This window comes from Corvus cornix, chromosome Z (genome assembly GCF_000738735.6).
Source record: "Corvus cornix cornix isolate S_Up_H32 chromosome Z, ASM73873v5, whole genome shotgun sequence".
NCBI classification, from domain to species: Eukaryota; Metazoa; Chordata; class Aves; order Passeriformes; family Corvidae; genus Corvus; species Corvus cornix.
In genome coordinates, this window is record NC_046357.1 from 11317699 (window position 1) to 11343263 (window position 25565).

Consider the following 25565-nt stretch of genomic DNA (forward strand, 5'->3'; position numbering starts at 1 on the left):
TCTTGTGGTCTAGTTGAAATTAGGAGTTCAAATCAAAGCATGCTAAGAATCATTCCTCACAGGTTCTGTAGATGTCTGACGGCAAAGTGTCATTCTTGCATTGGACCTGTTCGAAAAATGCTGTGCCATATTAAAAAATAAAATCTCCAACTGATTTAGTAAAAACTGTCACTAGAACTTTGTCCCTTAGACTGCTCAGCCTGAGCTTGTTGCTGCTAAAGATGCCTTCTTGCTTCTTTCTGCAGGACCATGGGATTTGGGTACTTAAATTGCATTGCATTCAGAAGTTTCAATAATTCAACTTGTGTATTCCAGTTTTGCAGGAGATCTAAACAGATGCTGGGAAATCTCAACTAGAACATGTTCTCATGTTTGGAAGAAATTACATAACTCCTTTAACAGAGAGAGCTAAACAAAAAATAAATCCGTTAGTAAGCTGTTGTTTTAGACTATTCTGCTTATTTCTAATATTGTTTGATGGTTAAGGGATTAAAAACAACTTATTGCAAGGGATTTGTTATCCAGCTTGAAATATAGGTTAAGGGGTACACAGAGTCACAGTCTGGGGGTTTTTTATCTTCTTGACTGCATGGCACCGTGTAATTTATTAGTAAAACTAAGAGGACAATTGACTGTCTTAATGCCCATATGAAGGAATATATTTTACCAGCATTTCAGTTAAGGATTTAAATCACTGCTGGTCAGTCCTAGATTTTGAAATGGCCATCAGGCTGGTCACTCACAGCTTGTTAGCAGGACCTCTTACAAGGTGACCAAAGATGCTTACTGGTCTGCTAGCTAACTTTGAATAGCTGTTTACTCTGAGTCTTTGTCTTAAAGAACAACGAACTGTGATAGCAGGTATGATGAAACAATATTACAAGTGTCTGTGTCTTGCATTCTTGCCTAATAAATGAGTTTATTGTCACTGGATTCATCAAGCTGGACCGAGACATGGTAATTTGGAATATCTTTACCCATTATAATTATTTTAAGATTGCATCCAGATATGTAATTCTTAACAGCTAAAAAGCAGGTTATTTATGAGTGACTTCTGTCTTGTGACTGTGTCCAACACAGGATGCCTTACATCTGGATTACAGAAAACTACTGAGAAGGAATGCCCTTCTAAAGAGCTGGCTTGTGGTTTGGCTTTTTGTTACAGAGTGAAAGCTCTAGATGAGTTTTAGTCTCATTCAAACCCACAAAAAATACTGTGTTGTTCCTTTATATTGGCTGGGGGAGGAATAAAAAAGGAATCTTGGGACTTCAGTCCTCCAGTACCCCAAATGAAGACTCCAAAGCTGTTATACACTGAACTTGCTGTTGTAAACAGCTCTACTTTGGGAACTATTTTTCTTTACATGAGTCACTGTTATGACAGATTTACTAGGCAGTTAATGGCTCTATTAATTCCATACATAATGTCTTTCCTATATTCAAAAGGTACTGTTAAACAAAATTGGTTTATTTTTAACCTTGCAAGTGCTTCACAGTATTTCCCCATTCAGGAAAAAAGTGGCATTTTCTGAAAAGTGGACTTTAGAGCACTTACAGTAAGGCAGTTTTGGCCAGTTACTGGCATTCTTCAGTACACACAGCTTTGTTTGTTCTCTAGCTAATAAATAACAAAAGGAATAAATAAATTACAAATTCAGTCACGACAATTCTAGTCTATTCACCTACAAAATGAGAATCATGCATGTTATCCTGCAGCTTCTAGCCATACTATGCAATGCAAAGATGGTTGCCTCACTTTGGGGGGAAAGCAGAAGGTAAGTGTTCTTTGTCTTCTGCAGCTGTCCCCACTGTTTTGTTTCTCTAACACAGAGTTTAAACATCCCGTGTGGACATTTCTAATGGTACCTTGCTCAGATATCCTATGAAAAAGAAAACTACTTCTTGCTGTATTTTGAGGAGTCAGATAAGCAATGGTTTATCTGTTTATTTTGGGTATACGTGACACAAAAAAAGTGACTGATAGTAGTTGAAGCCATATTTTTGGAGGCAGGTAAAGCTCAGGTATCTTTTTTCTGTTGCATGCAAGTTTCAATCTATTTCTTTCTGAAGATGCACAGTTTAATGCTGATAGTACTTCTCTTAATATTTAAAGTCTCCTAGATTGCCTATTTCTAATCTTAGAAAATATAGCCCTTGTGTTTTCACTGCAAGTATCACTAGGAGAACAAAGGCCTAGTCCCTACCAAATGATCACGTGAAAACATCTAAAGAGCTACTCTACCAGAAATGTCTGTGTCATTTACAAGAATGGTCAAAACTAAGTGATGAAAAAATGTGAGCCTTATACTAGACATATGTTGAAGCCAGCCCAGAGGAAGCCACAAAGTTAATAAGAAGACAGAAGCACCTCCTCTACAACAACAGACTGAGAAAGTTGGGGCTGTTAAGCCTGGAGAAGGTTGTGTGGAGACCTCATAGTCCCCAGACCTTCCAGTATCTGAAGGTGTCTACAGGGAACCTAGAGAGGTACTCTTCATCAGGAACTATAGTGATAGCATGAGAAGTAATGCATGTACTCTGAACGAGGGGAAATTTAGGTTAGGTTTTAGGAAGGAGTTCTTTACTTTGGGGGTAGTGAGACACTGGAGCAGGTTGCTCTGGGACACTGTGGATTACCAGCCCTGGGAGTGTTTGCAGCCAGGCTGGGAAAGACTTTGAGCAACCTGGTCTAGTGGGCGGTGTCCCTGCACATGGCAGAGGAGTAGGGACAAGATAATCTTGAAGGTCCCACCTGGGACACCTTTCACTAGACCAGGTTGCTCAGAGCTCCATCGAGCCTGGCTTTAAACGCTTCCACAGACGGGGCATCCACAACTCCTCTGGGCAAGCTGTGCCAATGCCTCACTACCCTCACAACAAAGAACTTCCTCCTAATGTTTAATCTTCTTATCTCTTCTAATCTGTTCCCCCTTATCCAGTCACTCCATGCTCTGGTAAAAAGCCCCTCTGGATCTTTCTTGTAGGCTCCCTTCAGCTATGAGATGGCTGCAGTGAGGTCACCCCTAAGCCGCCTCTTCTCCAGGCTGAACAATCCCAATTCTCTCACCCTTTCCTCACAGGAGAGGTACTCCATCCCTTTCATCATCCTAGTGGCTTCCCCTGGACTCTCCGACAGGTCCCTGTCCTTCCTGTGCAGGGACCCCAGAGCTGGATGCAGTGCTCCAGGTGGGTCTCAGCAGAGCGGAGCAGAGGGGCAGAATCCCCTCCCTCCCCTGCTGCCCACAGGGCTCTGGATGCAGCCCAGGACACGTTTGGCTCTCTGGGCTGTGAGTGGCATGCCTGGGGCATGTCCAGCCTCTCACCCACCAGCACCTCCAAGTCCTGCTGGGCAGGGCTGCTCTTGGTCTGCTCATGCCCAGCCTGTGCTGATACTGGGGGTTGTCCCTCCCCAGGTGCAGCATCAGCACTCGGTCTTGTTAAACCTCATCAGATTCCCATGGGCAACTTCTTGAGTTTGTCCAGGTCCCTCTGGATGGCATCCCATCCTTCAGGTGTGTCATCAGCACCACTCAGCTTGGTGTCATCTGCTAATTTGCTGAGGGTGCACTCAATTCCTTTGTCTATATCATTAATGAAGATATTAAATAACACTGGTCCCAGTATGGACCCCTGAGGGATGCCACTTGTCACTGATGTCCCCTGGGACTCTGAGCCATTGACCATTAACCTCTGGATGTGACCATCCAACCACTTTCTTATCCATCTATCAGTATGGAATTGAATCCATCACTCTCCAAATCAGAGAGAAGAATGTTGTGGGGGACCGTATCAATGGCTGTACAGAACTTCAGATAAATGACATCTGCAGCCCTTCTCTTGTTGCCTGATGGAGTCATTCCACCACATATTGGTCAGGCCCTTGCTCCTTATGTTTTGGTGGTTATTACTACTTTAACATTCAGATCCAATTAAAACACGTTTAATTGTGTATCTTCAGTTAGAAACCATTCAGACAGAAGACATGATTCTTAGAGAAAATACATAGCAGACAAAACTGGCCAGCAGTCCAGCTCCCCAGCATACCAAAGGCTATGCAGCTTGAAGACGGTGCTAGCAACTGCAGTTGGCAAAGTATGCTCTCAAGTGATGCTATCATGTCTTCAAATTCAAGAAAGATATGCCTTATTTCTTGGTCAGTGATAATTATAAAATCAAGACTTTTTTTTGAGTCATCTGTTTTGTAACTGATGAAGTCAACAGCCCGCTATTCTGAAATATGACTCAACAGCAAATCATCAGAGCTGTGTGGCCTGAGGGTGTATAGAGTGTACTGTGCAATCCAAGACAAGGTGCAAATAGTTCTGTGTACTGATTGTGAAACAGCTTTTGCTTTCCAAAGAGTGCTCTTCTGTCCCTCAAACCTCTCAATAAAGGATAGCAGAGAAGATGTTTTGATTTCCATGCCTGTCTCTGAAGTTTATGCTCCCAGCTGTCACCTTCAGTGATGTGTTTCAGTAGCTGAACTGCTTTTACCTCCTCTCCTATATAAATTGTGTGACGTAGTATCTGCTTCAATGTGGTTTTTCAGAAACATTTTTACTTCAAATTTAACATGGAGGTGACAAGTTTGCAAATTTCTGTACTATCTTGGTTCTTGTAAACAATGTTGATGAATATATGTCCCTTTGAATTCCCAGATAATCTGTATAGTGGATGCAATAGTGGTGTTTCAGACTTTATGAATCATTTGCAATGAGATTTTTCTGACTTTTTTTTATTATTATTTTTATTTCTCTAACCTCAAGTAAATTCAAAACCCTAAAGCTGGATCTGCAGCAAATCATGTGAACCTCATACAGTATGCTGGAGAAGGCCCATGGGTGTATGTACATCACTCAATGAATATTCTTGCAAAAGTTGTTAAATTGTGATTATCATAAAATGATAGAATCACCTAGGTTGGAAAAGATCTTTAATTATGTGAAAAATGTTGCCACCCAAAAGTCACTCAGAGACTACCATCAGCTCAGGTTTGCAGACAGTTGATGGCAAGAGTTCCATTTGCATTGGAAACTTCAACTCAGTCTTTTCTGCCTGTGGTTTTTATTTTAGACTCTAAATAATGACAACAACCTCTGGGAGAATCTTTAGGACCTGAAATAGTTTAAGTCTGATTGCTAGAGAAGCAATCAGACTGCTTTCCATGATTAATTCTTCTTGCCTGTACGGGTTTTTGGCTCTGTTTTTACATTAATTTAGAAATTCAGAAATATATTTCAATGTAAATTTGTCTAACATCAGAATACTTGGTAACTACTAGGAATACGATAAATATCTGCTTTCGTAAATTCCATTAAATGCTTCAATATATCTTATAGGTCTAGCATCTAAGGGTTCTCACTCCTACTAACTTTAAGGAGAACCTGTCAGTCTTCAACCCAAGATACCAGAACAGATGTTGTTACTCAGATGTTTGCAGTCCTCCATCGGTAAGGAGATGGAAAGGCATTCTGCAGCTACAGTGAGGAACAAGCTGATTCTCATTCATTTGCCGGAGCAGTAGATTTTAATTTTTTCCCATTGCTGACATTACTGTCATGCTGAGTGGTAAGAAAATACTTCATAGAAAACTGTACAGGAACTTTTCAAGAGTTGCTTGCTTAGCATGAAGTATCAGTAAGATGAGCTAATTACAGATGAAAGAGTTGCTTTTGAAGAGGCTACATCAAATTTCAAATACCCTACAGAGACACCAAGCCTAGGGATAGCTTGGAGGGTGGCACAGCGTCTCGCTGATGACAGCCCTTGGCAGGCGAGTCACAGCGGTTGGAGGGCGAGCCCCTCACTCTGAGGAGCGAGCCCCAGGCTAGGGTGGTAGAGGCATCAGCAGAGGCGAAGAAGCAGGACGAACTCTCCGTGTGGGTTCCATGAGCAGGCTTATCACAGATGAAGGATCCAGGCATGAAAAGCCAATTTTACAAGAGGGTCCAGAGGTTTTATACTCAGGGAAAGGAAGGCAGGGATAAGGGTAACAACCAATTGTGTAAGGCAGTAGGGGAGGGGTTAACTAGGAAGTAGCCAATGGACATAACTTGTAGGAGGGATCACAGGGAACAACCAATGGGGCATCATGTTACATAGAACTTTCCAGAACTGATACATATGCAACTAAGGGGATAAATATTTATGGCTTTCTACATAAAACTAGGGGAGAACAGAAACCAACCAACTTGTAATAAGCAAATTAAGGAAACTGAGGATTATGGGAACTCACCATCACCACAGAGGTGATCTTAGACATTGGTGCCTGACCACCAGGACTCAAATGCTGTTGTTTTCTCTGGGGTCATAATGGCTATAGCCACTTGCACTGCAACACAGTTCAGCTTTCCAGAATTTCATAGACCTACCGAATACGTTGAAAGGAACTTCTGAAGACCATCTATGATGTTGTCTTCAAAACAGGGCTTTAGATTAGGTTATCGAGATGCCCTGCCAACAGTGTTGCATATTTCCAGGAAAGGATGTTCTACCTTTTCCCTGGGTAACCTGTTTCTTGTTTAATAGTTGTCACGGCAAGTGTTGGGCAAGCCTGCGATCCCTGAGCTGGTGAAGACTTGATAGCTAAAAAAAAGTCAATTTATTGTCTCAATAACAACTTAGTACACATGTAAACTGAACATAGAATAAATGGCACCCGAGAGTTGGACCAAATTCTATGTCTTTCTCATCCAAACTGCAGATTTCTTAATCTTGTGGAATCAGATTACATTTGTTTGGACTCCTGCGGTATTTGTATGACGTAAGGGGGTCAAAGAGCGGAGGGCAAAGCCCTGCCCGCAATGAAAACCCATACGTACCTCACACTGCAGGAGCTGCAATCTGCCAACCAGCTCGGCTCAACAAAGAAGGTGCCATTGTAGAGCAAAGGCAAGAGCATTAACTTGGAGAGATGCAGAGAGAGATTGCTTCACAGAGGATGAATAGTTCAAATGTAAGGCCAAATTGCAATAAGTTACTGAGAGTAAACAAGGCAAGTCAGACTTCATTGCTCCTTTATTCCTCTGCTATCTACTACTGCTACCTGTGAAGATTAAGTCACCAGTAAACTTTTTAAACTTGATAAGTCATTCTACAGTGCATCAGTTTTTAATATATACCAGTGGGTTCTTTAAGGGAACTTGATTTCTATTAAGTGATGGCCTTACACTTACTGAAAACTAGAAGTTTGATGGTATTTAGAACTGAGCACCAAAACGACGAGTCGCTCTAAAAAAAAGTAGGCCTAACTGCAAGAGTATTCAACTTGGCAAGCTGAAGAATAGTAAGACAGCTAAACATGTCTGTTTTTTCTAGCAATGTAAGTTATCCTGTTACCAAGTAATACCTTTATTTATGAGTCTTCTTTCAACTCTGGAAAGCATTTATGCTTTTATCCAGGCTTAAGAGCAACACCATCAAAGTCAATAAGCTAAAATCATAAAGATGTATTGAAGTGCTACATGCATTTGAGATGTGCTGCTGTATCTTTGTCTTTAGCTTTACGTATTGGGGAGTGCAACCACTGTCTGAATAGGAGACTGCAGATGTTCTCTGTATATTATTGTTTCATTCTCTTCAATAACATGACCCACCAGAAGAGCATTTGTATGCACAAAGATCTAAAAAAGGGGAAAAGACCTGGCTTATTAAGTCTTCAAAGTTTATTTTAATGTAATTTTAAACAACCAAAAAATTTAATATTAGGCAGCTGTTGATACGTCTCAGTACCGCTGTGAAAGTGAAACAGAAAGCTTGAAGATGCTTCCAAAATACTGGTCTATGGTTTAAATAAAAACTCACATGTGATTTTAGTATAGTGCCCAGGACTGTACTGGAATATTTTGTTTGACAGCTCTTCAGAAAAAGCTTTTTACAGGGGAATAAGGGAACTGAATGCTCCATCTCCAATAGACTGTAAACTGAGCAGCTGGAGCGCGTGGGGGCCCTGCGACCCATGCACCACTCAAAGGGTAAGTTGTCCTTGGAAGTCTTTGTTCCAAAGTCACAACCAAAGGGATGATATCTGTCTGCCTGTTGGTTATGAGAAAATGTCAGATTTCAGCTTTTAATACTGGTATGTTCATGATTTGATGAAACCCAAAATAATGTCAGATTTGAAGCCATAGAGTAAGAGAATACTACATCCAGTTCTGCAATACTGCTCAAGTATTCTCACTCAAAATATTTTCTTCATAAAAATTACCTATGTTGGCCATGTGGGTGTTTTTGTTTAAAACATAATTTTCAATTTATTTTTATTTTTTTTAATTATTTTGTTTTTCAAAAGCAAATGTTTATTTTCTTTGGGGAGTTCTTTTAAGACTTTAAAAAATCAAAGACTTGAAAGCATACAAAATATAAACGATGCATTTCCACACTGGTGTGAAATAAACAAAATAATATAGTAAACTAAATAGTGAAAACTTAGCATCTCTACATACTAGCTAAGTATTTTTAAACATAATTCAATGTTACTTTAAGCATGAATTGTGCCCATGGATTTTCAACAAAAAAATTCACCAAAGACGTTTCATTTTAGAAAGTTCTAAGTTCAGCTGGAAACCCTGAATTTCTGGTAGAGTTCTCTTTTCTCTCTGAGCAATATTAATAATGTTATTTGCCTTTCAAGTTTCGCTCCAGACGTATTGAAAGATTCGGGCAGTTTGGTGGAAGAGCATGCCTGGAAGCCCTAGGAGACACACAAACCTGTAAAACCAGTGAAGTCTGTCCTGAAGAACCAGAACCAGACTGTGGTACTGACTTTCAGTGCAGTTCGGGTAAGTTTTGTTTTCATGCCATAGCAAGTAAAGCAGTAACTCAGAAACCACATTTTACTTCTGTGAGTACGTTGTATCAGCCTCATGCTAGCATTTAAAAACAGTCCATGGACAGGTGGGTTCAAAGCCACAATGCCAAAACCACAGCAGCAAAACCACTTACGAAGGGGTACATTCCTCTCATCTTCCATTTTAATTTGCATCTAGTTTAATTTCATCTGTAACTTCTACTCCATGATTAGAAGCTGACCATGCTGACCATATCCTTTCTTCTAGCTTAACTGCCCCACCTGCTATTGAATCACTAGTTTTATGAAAAATCACCAGGAAAAAAAACAGGACTGAAGGAATTTTAACAGAATGGATATGGAAGTTTAGTGATCTAACTGGTTTGATAGATGTTAGTTGGAGACCAGAATGCATCTAGATCCAAAATAAGGTATAAATTTGTAAAGTAATACAAGGCATATGAATGTAGTGCTCAAGATTCATCAGAAATCAAAACAAAGTAGGAAAAGTTAATAGTAGTAAAACTAGTCAAAACAAAAAGAGAAAGATAGTAAATTAATTTGGAGTTCCAAGACATTTTTTGTATTGTTTTTAGCTCAAATACTGAAAAGCGCAAATAAAGCAATTCAAAATTAGAACATAGACCCTTAACTACTAGTTCACCGGCGTTGTGCGCCATTTACAGGTGAGGTTGATGGTATCAAAGTGTTGTTTTATTATGCTATGGCTAATTTACCAAAGTCTTTAAATCCTGTAGGAAAAAAAAAAAAGAGTCGCTGTAAAACTTGTGATATGTAAACCCTGTTGCTTTAGAAATCACTATAGTTTTGGACAGTACATATTATTCATATAATATTCAAATAATAAAGTCCAAATAACAACAATTTAAATTATTTCAAAAGAATTCTTTGTTGATGTTTAATTGGTATTTTCCTGTATTCTCTTAATACAAATAAGAAAATCCCAACCAACCTAACAATTGAAGTTTACTACAGCACCATCTAGCATTTAACAATTTTCTTCAGATGACAGCAGTTCTCCTGCCACTTACTTTTCTCAGTCATCCTACTAGCTTATATGTCAATACAGTAGTATGCAGGGGTTTTTATTTGAAAGTGGCAGAGTATAGGATTTTAATCCCTCCTGACAATAGTAGAAATATACCTAGGGGAAGATCTTAATAAAGAGTAGCTGAGGGGGCCATTTAAAGTCCGTCTTGACAAAAATGCATTCATGCAATGTTTTATTCCTTGATCAGGTCGATGTATAAAGCGAAGACTTGTATGCAATGTAGATAATGACTGTGGAGACTATTCTGATGAAGATGACTGTGAATCTGACCCACGATCACCATGCAAAAACCATGAAATTGATGTGTCTGAAATTGGTAGGACTGCAGGACACGGGTATGTAGTAAAATGTAGTACTAGGTCTAGTGAAGAATTTGGGACTGACTCCAAAGCCAGCTGAAAAAACTTGGACACAGTGACATTCCCAAAAGTGGAATCTGAATCATGGTAGCATTTGTATTAAGAAATGCTATGTAGCCTTTGAAAGAACACTTAACTACCATTTTATTTTGTATACTTGTGAGGATAAAATGTGCAGACAGTGTAAATCAATCATAATGTTAGTAAATAGAGCCCTACATAGACATCACATGAATAAACTTACATATTATTTAAATGTAAAGTTTATAGATGTATAGATTTGTTTCTAATGATATTTCACAACTAATCAGTAATTCCCAATTACTTTACTAAAATGCATGTCTAAAAGAGAGAAAATATCTCTTGACTACTTATACAATGGGATGCCTTAGTGCAAAAACACTTTGCGTGCAGCTTTTTTCCAGTATTGAATTCTCCCCTTCACAGATCTTTGTTGTTTACAGGAGCTTTCATCATTAATCTAAGTTGAAAATGAATCTTTCTGCTCTCAGACCCTTCTGGGTTTCTTTCATCTCTAACAGAAAGAAAACGTGACATATTGTTTACCTATAAATAGAGTTAGAAGGCAGCAATCCAAATTGAACAGAAGATAAAAGTATACTACAGCATCACCATGTGTTTAATGAAAAGTATACATCCTTTTCATTTCATTTCTTACTGTGCAAGAGCAAAAGTGCTGTGTTTTTTAGCATGGGGAAGTAAACCAAATATATAAGCAATTTAAAAAGTTTCTATTACAATCTATTACTAAAATCTACCATGATAAAACGTAGTATAGAGACTCAGCAGCGATGCTGGTGATTGATGATTTGTTTACCACTTTCTACACTCAGACAGGTACACATATATTTTTCAGATTTAAATATTGGAAATTAAAAGATTGAAATGTATGAAACAGGCACAAAAGGGCAAAAAACTTATACAGAATCCTCCAAGGAGCAGTTATTTTTGGAAATATTTCTTGTACATCAGTATATAGATGCACAGAGCTATACAGCTGTTGTGCCTGCTTTCCTAGTTTCGTAAGGGTTTAGATTTCCTCTCTTATGCTCCAAGAAATGCCGGTATTCCACTAGGTCACACCCTGCAAAATGAGACAATGCTACGAGTAGCTGTATATTCATTCTAAAGTTTTGATGGATGTTGATAACCAAGTATCTACCAGCAAACAAATATAAATTATTAAAAATATATATACATAGTTGAGATGTACATTTTAAATCTACAAGGAATGCTTTCTCACATGTACTGGTCAAGAGCAAATGTTCTTTCTCACAAATATATTGGTCAAACAAAAATGGTTTTTACCTCCTTTTATTCCTAAGGTTCTCACCATGTTTGATGTTTAATGTTTTATTTATTTCTCATACACGTTCCTTCAAGAACTTTACAAAAGATGTATCCTTATCTCCAATACTCAGAGGACAAGACCACAAGAGATGAGGCAAGCTGCTTGGATGGAGCAAGATTCAGTTTCACAGCTATAATCTCCATCTCTTACAAAACATGACTCTTCCACTCTTCATACCATTGTCTACAGGTCATGTGTGCTGACATCCCCTCTTTTGAAGTATAATTTCTCTTGGTTTTTTCTTGTAGAATCAATGTTTTAGGAATGCAGCCACTGGCCAGCCCATTTGACAATGACTTTTTCAATGGTCTTTGTGAACGGGTGCGTGATGGGAACACACGGACGTACTACCGCAAGCCGTGGAATGTGGCTGTTCTCACTTATGATGTAAGTTTAAGTCCTTTGAAAACTAGGATGTGTTTAATTGAAAGTCAGGTCCTGGCATACTCTTGGAAGACTCAGCATATCTCTTGAGTCAGGCAGCAGCTTTTTAGGCTCAAGCTTGTGCTAACGTCTGGAGGAAAACATCTTATGTTAACATTTACTTAAGCAGTTAGGCTCAGTTATGCCAGATAAATTGCCGCATCTTCGTTGCTGCACCCTTGCACAGTAAATGAAACTATCTTTCTGGAAGGTTTAAAATATGAGCAGAGGAAATGAACAAAAGATGTACAGAAAGGATTATGATACCCAACTTTTACTACGTAGAAGAGCAAATAAGCTACACTTTCAAGGACATGTAAAAGCCACTGATAAAAAGGCAGACATAATATTACAATATTCTTGTCCTACTTGTTTTGTCTAATCAGTGCTGATTTTCTTCTTCCCACTGGGGAAAAAAATCTGTTAGGCTTTTAAGTTTCAGACTATGACTTTCAGTGAAGTTTGAACACCAAAAATGTTGATCGTTGAAAAAAAGTCAGGTACTTTTCAGAAATCAGAGCATAATTTTGCCTCCTAGATTACTGTAAGTAGGAACTTGATGAAACAAATACAATTTAAACTAGGTCCTTCCCAAAATGAATAAATCTGACCCAGAGATCTCTGGTTATATTTGATTTTGCTGTATAACAATTTTCAGTTGCTAAAATGTGATGTTCTGCTAAAGTATGCTAAAATAAACACTGAAACAGGTATTCTGAATTAGTTATTGTTTTCTGTAAGAAAAGAAGGCAGAATCATAATTCTGACTTATTTCAGAAGTCAGGAGCTTTTAGCAAATCTTAACTGTGTTTTAGGAAAGAGAGACTATTATTCCTCACATAAAGTCAGAGAATCTCCTGAGTTGGAAGAGACCCACAAAGATCATTGAGTCCAACTCTGGGCCCTGCACAGGACACCCCAAGAGTCACATGAGAGCATTGTCCAAATGCTTCTTTGAGGCTTGGTGCTGTGACCCTGGAGAGCCTGTTCCAGTGCCCAATCACCCTCTGGGTGAAGAACATTTTTTAATATCCAACCTAAATCTCCCCTGACACAATTTCAAGCCCTTCCTTCACTGGTCACCAGGGAGAAGAGATCAGTGCCCTCCTCTACCCCTCACAAGGAAGTTGTAGACCGTGTGAAGGGATTGTTGGCACACAAAAATTACTTTAACAGTGTTACATGCTGAGATTTAATACTTACTAAATTATAGCCATTGCAGTTTTCTGTTCACTTTTGAACCACTGAACTGATCCAGACGAGATAGTTTGTGGAGGAAGTGCTATTTCCATTTGTTTTGGTTTAAAAGGAAAAAGAGCTGTAAGAAAATGCATTGATATCCTCTGTAAAAGGTACAGCTTTAAAGTGCTACATAGATTTTTCTACTACTGCCTATTTTGTTTTCTCATACAACCTTTTCTTTACAGACAAAAGCAGACAAAACTTTGTCATCTGTGTACTACAATGATCGTGTGAAAATGCTACGAGAGGTTTACATAGAAAAACAGAAACATTTTAGTGCTGGCTTCTCTCTGAAATACACACCTACTGATGGAAGTAAAACTCCTTCGGAAGGAAATTTCAAATATGATTACAGAAAGAATTATACATTTGGTTCCATCCTGCAAAGCTACACAGAAAGGGTGAGTCAATTCTTCTAAAGGTCTTAATGTAACTATTTTACAAATTGTATGGTTTATGCAGTGTTAGAATAAGGCAATAATAGTCTAAGTATTCTAGTCAGCTGGTGCTCTTTTGTCATTTATTTTAAAAAAAAGAAATACAAGTGACAGTAGGGTTAAGATTTCAGACATGGCCAAAGGGCAACTCAAAGTATCTTCTTTTTCCCACTGTTCTATCTTTGACTAGCAAGCACTCTCATCTTCATCAGGGGCTTGATGTCAGAAAGGATCAAGACCTCTGGTCTCATCCTGATTAAAGAGCACTCTGATCTAGTGCAATGTGGGCAAATTAGATCGAGTATTGTGATGAGAAATTGCCACTGAGTACGCCTACACTACATAAACACAAAATAAATTTTAGTAACAACTGAAAGATCAGATCTCAGACATTTGGGTACATCCGGACAAATAAAATAGCCAGGACTAAAAGGCACAGGCACTAGCACTGGTGCATGATAATTCACAGTTTTAGCAGCATGCTGCCGTGACTTTAGTCAGTGCTAGCTCTCATGCTCTCATAAGCAATGCCCATCCTGCACTTCCCCACAGCATGTTTGAAGGGAATGTTCTTGTAGACAGTGTGGAGAAAAGCAAGCCCATTTTGGGATTGCACACAAGCCATACCACTACCTGACCTTTGAAACAGCGGAAAGACCCTACCCCATTTTATTTGACAGTAAAGAAGTAGCCTTAGCATTTAGTGAGGTCAAAACAAGATAGACCACAAAAAGTGATGCTAGACATGTTGTGGTTGAATCCCAGCCAGCAGACAAGCCCCAGGCAGCAGCAGGATCGGGGAGTGAATGGGAAGGGTAAAAATAAGAGAACTCATGGGCTAAGATACAGCCAGTTTAACAGGGAAAGCAAAACCCGTGCAAACAAGCAAAGCAAAACAAGGAATTCTGTCACTGCTTTCCACGGTCAAGCAGGTGTTCAGCCATCTCCAGGAGAGCAGGACTCTATCACGTGTAATAGTGACTTGGGAAAACAAATGCCATCACTCCAAACATCCCCCCCTTCCTCCATCTTCAAACCACTTTATACACAGACCCCAATGTCATATAGTATGGAAAATCCTTTGGATCAATTTGAGTCATCTGTCCCAGCTGTGTCTCCCCCAACCTCCCAAGAACCTCCAGCTCCCTTGCCAGCATAGCAGTAAAAACAGCAGAAAAGGTCTTGCCTGTGTGTAAGCAATGTTCAGCAATAACAAAAACACCTCTGTATTATCAACCCCTGTGTTCAGCACAAAACCCAAACACAGTCCCATGGTAGCCATTGTGAAGAAAATTAACTTTACCCCAGCCAAAACGAGCACAACATGACATTATGGCCTAATCCAATAGCTGTGTGCTAGTAGAATCAACTGATCAGGTCATATACCCTTTTCCACCCTACCTGCCAAAGTCTGTGATTACAATATGCCATCATACTCAAAGCCTATCAAGCCCATAGAGCTAAAATATACCATGTGCAAGGAATACTAGGTTTGCCTCAACTATTAAAATTTTCAGGTTTGTCAGTCTTGTTGTCTAGGACCCATTCAGAGCTCTGGAGGTCAAACAGATATAAGGGAAAGCGAAGCTAAGTTTTATCACTGATGAATTAAAATAATGCTGAAGGTCTGCACTATTAAGATAAGCTGAAACCAGCACTGCCTTTGTTGTACTGGTATGAGTTTTCTTGGGATGGAAACAAACCATTTGAACCTCAAACCACAGATGCAAAAGATCAAACTCTATGGCTCAGGGGGTTTTACTGTCAGCCTATAGTCTAGTGACTTGGGATAGGAGTTTTGGACTCAAATTCTTGCTCAGAGATCAGTTCAGAAAATGAGTCACAATCTGTCACAAGCAGAGTTCTATCACTGCAAACTCATGTGGCTGCAGGCTTGTGGAGTGGCAGTTCCTGCATGAGAACCCTCCGTGGCTCACATGAAAGTTAGTGTCAGAAGCCTGGAGGTGCTGGGAGGCGCCTGGAGGTGCGGGGAGGCACCTGGAGAGAAATAATTTGTGCATGCTGGTTGGCAAGAATATGGCACCTACAAAAATCTCACAGTGATTTAGAAGCCTGAAGATTTCTGCCAGTCTTAAGCAGCATCTGAGTCAGCAGTTTAAGATCCATTAAATGGTGCTGGATAATGTGGTGGTCAGGTCCTAGGTCCCTCTTACATACCTCCTTTTGGGCACTGCTATTAAGGGAGTCATAAATACTGCAAATAATAATGGGGTTTGGAAGGGATGTGTTTCCTTAGAGTCTTAAGTGCAACTATTTCACAAGATTTTATTTCACAAGTTATGGGCAGTAGCTAAGTCCTAGTTTAGAACATGATATAAAACCACCTGGAGTGTAATTTACAAAAATATCAGTTGCTATACCTAGCCTTATAATGTATGTATGGGTCAAATGCATCAAATGGATTTTTTTCCTCATTAATTTTCATTTTATAATGTTGTTTTGGAGATTTTTTAATTGGAGATGTGCCCTTCTTTCTGGCAGTCAGGAAGGTTTTGTTTTTAATTGGAGCTGTGCCCTTCCTTCTGACAGTCTGAGAATAACAGGGAAGCGATCCAAAAAAAGAGAGAACTTAGTTCTGCTCTGACTTTATAAACAAAGAGGAAACTCCATCTGACCTGAGTGGGCAGCTTCTGTTCTTTAGCAAGCCATGTACGACTACTTTTCAATGTTATAAAATCAGAAAGCCACTTTTCGGTAGGCATTGTGCTTCAAGAGACCTGTTATCAAATAGATCACAAAGGCTTTGCTGAAATGAGTAAGACAAGAGTTCTGCAAAATTGGAAGAACTAAAATAACTCCCTTGCTGCTTCCTCAGTTTAAATCAGAGAGCTTTTTAATTTTTATCAAACAAGTTGGTCCCTCTTCCATAATGCTAGATTGAATGCCATGGTGAAAAGCACTGCAGCTTCTTTACAAGTAAAACAGAACAGATTTTTGTTGTAACCGCTTGACTCTGCCTAGCAGGCTGCAGCCCCCTGAGAGCACAGCGGGGGTTACCTAGGGCAGTGCGACTGGTCGCATCCCAGAGTCCATTTCAGACAGCCCCACGATGTGGCTCCGGCAGCCAGCAGTGTTACAATGCAGTGGTGGTAAAAGAGGGTCTCTCATGAGAGTTTGAGATGGCTTTATTCACATGCTGTCCCGATGCCTCCGAAGGCAGAGAGAGACCCCCGTGGTCTGGGCGCGGGGTGATTTTGTCAGGGTCCCTGGGGCGGTCCCTGGGCGGGGTTGGGGTACAGAAACCAATAGGGAAAGTCTGAGGGAGTGGCCAAGGCTAGGGCAGGGAACAGAGGGAACATGGCATCGCAGAATCAGGGGGTTAACAGGTTACCACAGATTTTCCTGGCATGCGGCATACCAGAATGACACTCTCTTCTTTTTTCTTCTCCCTTCATTCAGAACCAAACCTTCCTTCATATAAAAGGACAGATTCAGCTGGGAAGATTCCAAATTCGGAGTCGTGATATCCGCCTCAGAGATAGTTTCCTTGATGATTTAAAATTTCTGCCTACTGAATATGACAAGGGGGAGTATTTCAAATTCCTAGAAGACTATGGAACTCACTATGCGGTCTCTGGAACTGTAGGAGGAAAATATGAACTGGTTTACGTGCTGGATAATTACGCTATGTCTCAACTAGGTATGCTTTTTGTTGGCTTTGCTATGCTGATTGTCACCAAGTTCTCAGACTTTCAAAGAGATGTGGGATGGTAGATATGTGCCTGTGGAAAAATACTGAGAACAGGACAGTTCAGTGCATGCTGCTTGTGACACACCAGTGACATTATAGAATTACATGAATTAACAGAGAGAAGAGTCAACATTTGTAACTTACAGAATTATTTGAAATCTCTGTTTTAAGTCTGTGACTGAGAGGGGTAAAAAAACCTTAAACAAACCTCGTGAATAATTAGCAATAATTGCATGATTCGCAAGAGATCTCCAAAGACTAGAAAACCCACCTAAACCTTAAATCCTATTTGCTAGTTGGTACCTTTTTGTGGTACAATCACTCTAAGAGTATGGTGGTGACAAAAAAGAAGGAATAAATTGAAGTGCTCTCTAGAAACCGTATGGAGCACTTAGGTGTGTTGAAATTGATTTTATAGCTTTCAACATTCACACTGGAGTATTCCATATCCTGATTAAGATAGGAGAGTAAAAAATTAATCGTCCTTCACATGCAGTTAAAATACAGGTGGGTTTGTGCTGGATTAAAGTGATCACACTGGAATAAAGTGAAAAAAGGCAATTCTCATATTGATTTTGGAGATCAGAAAATAAGTACCTGCCGCATGCAGCACCGATAACAATATTACTCTCAAATATTCAAGCTATGCAAAGGGACATGGGGCAAATATGTCACTTATATTTCCCACTATTAGTCTGTTCAGCACCTCAAAATTGTGGTTCTGGATTTTTTTTAAGTCCCAATTTTTTAAGTCCCAATTTCAAGCAAAATTCTTTCTTAAGAACTTCCTTCACAAAAGTGAAGTTTCAGATAATGTGTTTGAGTTCAATAAGGATAAAGGAGGTGTTGGAAACAGTAGTGGGTAGAAGAGGATTAGAATTCATAGAAAAAGTGTAGTTTTAAGAGATCAGTGGCCCTGATTACCTTTTTGGGGGAAAGGAGCAGAGAAATATAATTAAGATTCGGAGAGAGACTGGGAGAATTCAGTAACTTAGCACGTAAAAAGAGTAAATATTAAGCAGCTGCAAAAGACAAAATTTCAATATAATAAAAGGAAAAAATGGTCCCTAAAGGGAGACCTGCTTTCAACTAGATAAAGGAAAACAGAAATCCATTTTTGGTATTTTCCTAATCACCACAAATCTCACCTGCATCTGTTCAGGCACTTCAATTACAATGATTCTCATATTGAGTACATAAACAAGAAAAAAGTAAAAGATAAATGGGAAGAAAAAAGCCACAATCATTTCCAATAGCCCTGAAATGTATTTTGTAAGAATAATAATGTCTTGGTGTTTATGCTCATTCAATCTATCTAATTACCTATTTCTACTTCCAGGAATCACTGTAGAAGATGTGAAAAAATGCCTTGGCTATCACTTAGATGCCAATATTGCATATACAAACATAGAAGCCAATTTTAGTGTTGATGGTGGTAAATGTGAAAAAATGCATGTGAAGGACAAATGTAAGTATATCCTTGGTTTACGTTACGTCTTTTGCTTAAGGAAAGATAATACCAGTTGCTTCCTCTGAATAATCAATATAGTTATTGCTGTTAGGGAAAAGACAAATCCAGTAGACCAATATAGGTGGGATTCACATTCTTCCATGCTCCCAAGTCAAAACATGGAATGTGTTCCCAGCATGCATACACATGAACACACTTATATGACGCATACACACATATATACATACAAACATCACTGGCCACGCGAATAAATACAGACAAAATACAGACAGCACTCAGGCAAACACAAATGGCACCAGTGGCTTCATCCTTTTCTCCTCTCCATCTGATCAGGGAGAAAGTCTTTTAGTGGGCAATCTTTTAGTGGGCAGAACCACAGGATAGCTGATGGTTGGGAGGGTCCTCTGGAGACCACCTTGTCCAACTCTTCTGCTCAAGCAGGTTCATCTAGAGCAGATGTTCTCCCCAGGCAGCACAGACCTCAGGTATTTCAGTCCCTCCACAATATACATATATAATCAGTACAGATAACTCTAGCAGCTGACCTGAAATATCCAGTTGAACCAGCAATTGCATCGTTAGCCTCTCCTGTTAGTGACAGAGATATATAACACCAGGCCCACAACTCCACTACCACTGCTGGTGCAGACTCCCTGACACACACACACACACACACTCTCACGCTCATGATGTCTCCAGTGAACGCCTTAGGTGCGCGGTCTGCCCAGCAATTGGCCCTTAGATCCTCTTACTTCCAGTTGCCTTAGAAATACACTCATATGCAAACAGGTCTCAATCAACCCCAGGACCATGAGGTCTCTCCAGTATTTGGCCTAGATACCCTGGCCACTCCAGTGGCCAGCTCCTCCACTTGTCTTGCTCTGGAGACATAAAATCATAGAATGGTATGGGTTGGAAGGGATCTTAGAGATTATCTAGTTCCAACACTCCATTTTGGAAAGGGATTCAGTGCACTAAATCGGGCTGTCCAGAGCCCCATCCAACCTGGCCTTGAACACTTACAGGGATGAGGCATCCACAGGTTCTCTGGGTAATTTGTTCCATTGCTTTACTCCCCTCTGGGCAAAGAACTTCCTCCTATCATCTAATCTAAATCTCTCCTCTTTTAGTTTAAAACCATTCCTCCTTGTTCTGTCACTATCTAACTGAGTAAAAAAATTGCCCTCCTCTCTTTTTATAAGCCCCCTTCTAGTACTAGAAGACGGCAATGAGGTCTCCCCAGAGCCTTCTCTTTTCCAAGCCGAACAACCCCATCTCTCTCAGCATGTCCCTCACAGGAAAGGTGCTCCAGCACTCTGTCCATTTCTGTGGCTTCCTCTGGACTTGCTCCACAGGATCTACATCTTCCTTGTGCTGGAGATCCCTGAGCTGAATGTAGGTGGGATCTCATGAAAGCAGAGTGGAGGGGCAAAATCTCTTCCCTTGCCCTGCTGCCCATGGTACTCTGGAGGCAGTCCAGGACATGTTTCACTCTCTGGGCTGTGAGTGTTCATGGCTGGGTCATATCCAGCTTCTCACCCACCAGCACCCCCAAGTCCTTTTGGACAGGGCTGCTCTCCATGAGTTCTCTCACTTTTCTCTCAGGCCTGCTATTTCCTGACCCAGGTACAGCACCTTGCACTTGGACTTGCTGAACTTCATGAGGTTTTTGTGGGCCCACTTCTCAAGTTTATCTGGCTGTCTCAGGATGGAATCCAATCCTTCTGTTGTGTTAACGGCTCAGTTTTGTGTCATCTGGAAACTTTCTGATGGTGCACCTGACCCCACTCTCTGTCACTGATGAAGATAGTGAAGATCATTGCTCCCAAAACAGAGCCCTGAGGGACACCACCCGTCACTGGCCTCCACCTGGACATAGAGCCATTGACCACAACCCTCTGGCTGTGTCCATCCAGCCAGTTCCTGGCCTGACACTAACTGTGCCATAATCAAATCTCTCCTGATGGGAGAGAGTTTTTAAAGTCCTTGCCAGGAGTCTGAGAGATAAACGGGGACTCTCAGCTTTCACTGCTTCTTGGTAGTTGTTTATTAAGTTGTATCAGAGAAAAACAGTCACTAGCATGATCCAGACATAGCACAAAGCAGAGAATGCAGGAGAAAGCCCAATTATCAAGATTTACACAGCCTTTTAAAGATAAACTAACCAATGGTTACTAAAAACGTACATTATTTTTACTTTTCTACCAATTATTTAGTAACACAGCCAGGAACGGTGGAATTCTTTGTCCAATCATCCCAAACTACTTTTACTGCAGAATATGGAGTAGTAGAAGAAGAAGAAGAAGGTTTGGAGAACAACAACAATCCTCCATTTTGATGTTTTTTGCTTTTATCTATTTACTACATTAACAAACTCAAAACTTCTAAATTTTTCACCCTATGACAATCTTACATAATAGTCTATCACCTAATTTACACTAGTATAGTTTCTAGTTCTTTTCTAATAATAGTCAGTTTTTTCCAGGGACAGAGGTCAAGAGCTGTGTTGTTCAGGGGGATGAAACCCCTCAAAACAGGCAGAGAAATATTCTCTGCACTCTGGGTTCCCACACTGGCCCACCAACAAGTCCACCCTTCAAATCCGTATGTCTCCAGTTGGGAGATAAGGAAGTCATATGGGACTGTGTCAAAGGCCTTACAGAAGGCCAGGTAGATGACATCTGTTGGTCATCCCTTGCTGACTGTTGTTGTCAATGCATCATGGAAAGCCACCAGATCTAGGCCACAGTAACAGCTGCTCTGGTACTTGGCTCCCAAGCCACTTATCCTATATTCACCCGCTAGTCTGGCTTGACACCTGCTAGTGATCACACACTGGCATATGTATTGTCACTGCTCCAGTTATTACCACTACAAACACCAGGTCCCTATCAGCCCTTGTCCAGCTCTAGATGCCGGCACACAGAGCTCCATACACATGCATGCATGCAGAATAGAGTCCCTTTCCCCTAGGAAACAACTAGAATGGAATTTAATGGTAAGCCAGGACAGACTGCAAAGATGGACAGTACATAACAGACAAGCTCGCAGATCAGTCTTTTTCTACATGCAATCAGTCCCTTTTTTTTTGCCTTTATCCCTTTATTCTCTCAAGTTTGTTCCTCCCAAAGTCACCTTGAACCCCCCCTAACCTTTTCAGTGGCACTCCTCTAAATAGATGCTAAGTATTTGAGTTGTGTAATGCCATTCTTTGCATCCAGAGACACCTTCCATTGACTCATCTTGCTGTTGATTCACCTTCAGCCCTATCCTTATCCTGCAGGGCTAATGGCTCTGCTGGAATAGGCCTGGGAGGAGTCAAAACAGGGGCTGTCTTTCTCTGATTATCCTATTTGTGTTTCCCTGCCTGTCATGGTTCCCCTCTGCTCCTTTATGTGTCTGGAGATGGGCTTTATTTCACATGGCATAAAAATTGCAAAAGGGAAGATTATTTACTACTAAGTGCAGAAGAGGCAGTTATTTTCAGTGCTCTGCTCTTGTATTTTAATTATGAAGCAAAAGCTCCTACATTCTAATTCCTGCCCTGTTTTGGTTTAGCTCAGGGGATACAGTAGAATTACTCATTATCTTTTGCTTGTTATCAAAGGACTATGATCCCCATAACGTATCTCAGTTTGTCCTATCCCTTCTTTTCTTTTGAGATCTAGGGTTTTCTAATTTAATTGCAAAATAAAATATTTCCTCCCACATGAGAGGTATGAGCAAACAGATACTGAATTCTGCTGCAACCAAGAGTTCCCTCTATAATATTTTACAAAGAGGGCCTGGCTGCACTAGGGGTACAGATGTTCTTCCAGATGCATGGACATTAAACATCCTTCTTCTTCATCCTCTCTTCCTTTTTTCTGCAGCAGAAAGGAGTGATACTGCTGTCATTGATGATGTCCTTTCCTTAGTTAATGGAGGGAAGATTGACTTTTCAGTTAAAATCAAAGAAATGTTACTACGAAGATCCAAAGTGGTTGATGTAGAGGATTATATACAGTGGGCTAAATCTTTGGCTGATGCTCCAGCAGTGATACAGCAACGGGTCAGTATAGCTTCTTCAAAGCTGTGGCTTCTTACAGTTTGAAAGCTTTTGTTCTAAGATGGAGGTGAGACTCCAAGTTTATCATGAACTTTCATGCATTTTCTTCATCTTAACCGTTTCTTCAGATGTTTACTCTAGTGATAGCTATATCAAAAGGATTCAGAACTTTGGAAAAGCATGTTATGCATGGACTTTTTTTCTTCTACAGCCTTCTCCAATACATACACTTGTTCCAGTTAAGATGAGAGATGCATATTTAAAGAAACAAAATTTGGAAAGAGCAATTGAAGACTACATTACCGAATACAGTGTGTGCAAATGTGAACCCTGCAAAAATGGAGGCACCCTTGTGCTGGTAGATGGAGTCTGTACCTGCATGTGCTCAAGTTATTTTAAGGGAATCGCTTGTCAAATTCCCAAATCTACATTAGTGAAAGGTTAGTAAATACCCAAATAAACTAAAATGAGCACAGTTGTTGTTAACAATATGCTGACAAAATGAGCCTTCATAAGAACAGAAGCATTTCATTGCACTTCCTTATACCTACTGCTGTCAAATCTCAAGGGCAAGGTGTGGAAGTTAATGTAAGCTACTGTGTTCTTTCCATAAAGAAGATACTTTAATTTGGAGTTCATTGTCCCACATACACTACTGTGTCTTGGAATGACACAAAGTTCATTTAAGTACACAGGAGTATTATTGAAGCATGGTGCAGTACTGGTAAACTGATTTCAGGCAAAAGCAATCTCACCATGCCTTAAACTATTTTGTCTTCAGTTTTCTGCACAAGCTTGGTGTTTGCTAGAACATGATCATGTTTCACAATTACTGTGCTATTTTAATATTAGGTTGGTCCACAAGGGTAAAAGGGAAAAGAATGCAGTTCCACAACTGACAATATAAATAATGTACTGTGCAGTACATTCATTCTCTGTGGCCAGGTTTTTAACACACAGGTGCTCAAAATGGGCCTTAGAGCATGTTTCCTAGTATGACAAAAATGTTGAAAGCCCAGGGCTCTTAAGCAGTGCCACTGACAAGCGCATTTTCAAAAGCCAAATCTTTGTGATGGCTTGTGTGCTGGAGGCTGCAATGATCCACAGGGTCACCATAACTGAGTTGAATCATGGTGTACCTTCAAAGAGGTAGATGAAGTAATCCTGCTTGTTGTCTTAATACCAGTTGTGACTGATGGTGGCTGGAGCTGTTGGAGTGCCTGGTCCACCTGCATCAATGGAGAGAGCACTCGAACTCGCCAGTGTAATAATCCTGCACCAGGACCTGGTGGCAGACCATGCCAGGGAGAAAGCATTGAAAAACGGCACTGTGAAGAAGGAAAATAGTTATGGTCTTCAAAACCAGGTAATCAGCCTCTTTAAATGGGTTACTGCAATTTAGAATAAATGCTCAGCCAATATTTGAGGCATTTCAGAGACGCAGTTGATGAAGTGATGAATAAATTCACTTTCGTATTTCAATTAAATCTGTGATTTGATACAGCTGATCAACCACCTTGTATCAAATTTATGAATGGTTAGATTTGTATTTGAGTGTTTTGACAACTAATGTTATATTACAGAACTCAAGATTAGAACAGAATTCTGAATAAGAATAGACTTAAAATACAGTTCTCAAAAAAAACAGATTTCATCTCCAGTCAGACCACCCATCAAAAAGCTTATGCCTTAAAGAGAGGGAACAGACATGTTTTCCAGAAAAAAAAATACTAAGACAGTTCAGGAGACTGAAGTCTCTTACTTGATAAATAGAAGTCTCTTACTTGATAAATAGGATGCTTAAATCTGATAAAGCTAGTGTTACAGCAGATTTGAAACGTTCAGCTTGAAGAAATATATTTTAAGAAATGTCTAGGAACATCTTTTTTCCCAGGTTTTTGGTTGGTTTTTTGGTTGCTGGGGTTTATTAAATTATTATTGTTATTATTATTAGATTATATACTGAAAAGCAAAACAAACAAAAAAAAAAACAAGAAAGAAAGGAAACAAACAAAACATAACAGGATTTTGAGGATGTATGCTCTGGTCTCTAATCTGGCAGGGCAGACCCATATTTCTTCACCTGCTGAAAACAGTAATAGTTTTCGTGCCCAGAAAAAAGTGTTTGGGTTTTATTCTTAACATGTTGCCATAAGATTCTTACCTTCTGAGAGGCCACAAGAGGAAAAGAGGTGGAAATACAGGGAAATATGTTGAACGTTTCCCCACTGAAACTACTTGATGATAAGACTTGCAAGATGTCCTCTACCTGCACCAAAAATATCTATCAGAAGATTTCTACTGCCCTCTCTCAGCTTCAGTAGAGCTCAGCTACATCTAATATTTCACCTGTGAAGCACCCTGAAGAAAGCATGGCCAGCAAGACTTAACAGCCTTAGAGACACCTTCTACAGCACCACATCTCCAGGCTGTCAGAGCTACTTATTCCAATAGTTATTCCACAGGTGGAAAACATAACACTGAGAGAAAAATATGATACAGTTCTGGAAAATCAAGAGTAGTATCATGGGGACAGGTGTAAGTATTGTAAATTAAACAAACCAGCAAGTGGCAGATTTTAAACAGACTGAAGACTGGTCCTTCACACAATGGGCATACCAAAAGTAAATATGCATTTTAA

At 40.0% G+C, this 25565-nt stretch overlaps 1 protein-coding gene across 4 annotated transcripts; it reads left to right on the top strand.

Moving 5' to 3' along the window:
* The first annotated feature begins 1668 nt into the window (after positions 1-1668).
* Positions 1669-24290, top strand: C9 (complement C9). 4 transcript variants are annotated; one of them, XM_019283340.1, is made up of 11 exons: positions 1669-1775; positions 7856-7973; positions 8633-8780; positions 10048-10195; positions 11840-11978; positions 13442-13657; positions 17114-17354; positions 18745-18873; positions 22749-22927; positions 23136-23364; positions 24111-24290. In XM_019283340.1, exons 1-11 carry the CDS (start codon positions 1690-1692, stop codon positions 24269-24271), a joined length of 1794 nt encoding a protein of 597 aa, XP_019138885.1. In that variant the 5' UTR covers positions 1669-1689; the 3' UTR covers positions 24272-24290. The 4 variants fall into 4 exon arrangements, with proteins under 4 accessions (XP_019138885.1, XP_019138886.1, XP_019138888.1 ...); XM_019283341.1 differs by having other exon boundaries at positions 1671-1775; positions 7880-7973; XM_019283342.1 differs by having other exon boundaries at positions 1689-1775; positions 7864-7973.
* Positions 24291-25565: the final 1275 nt, after the last annotated feature.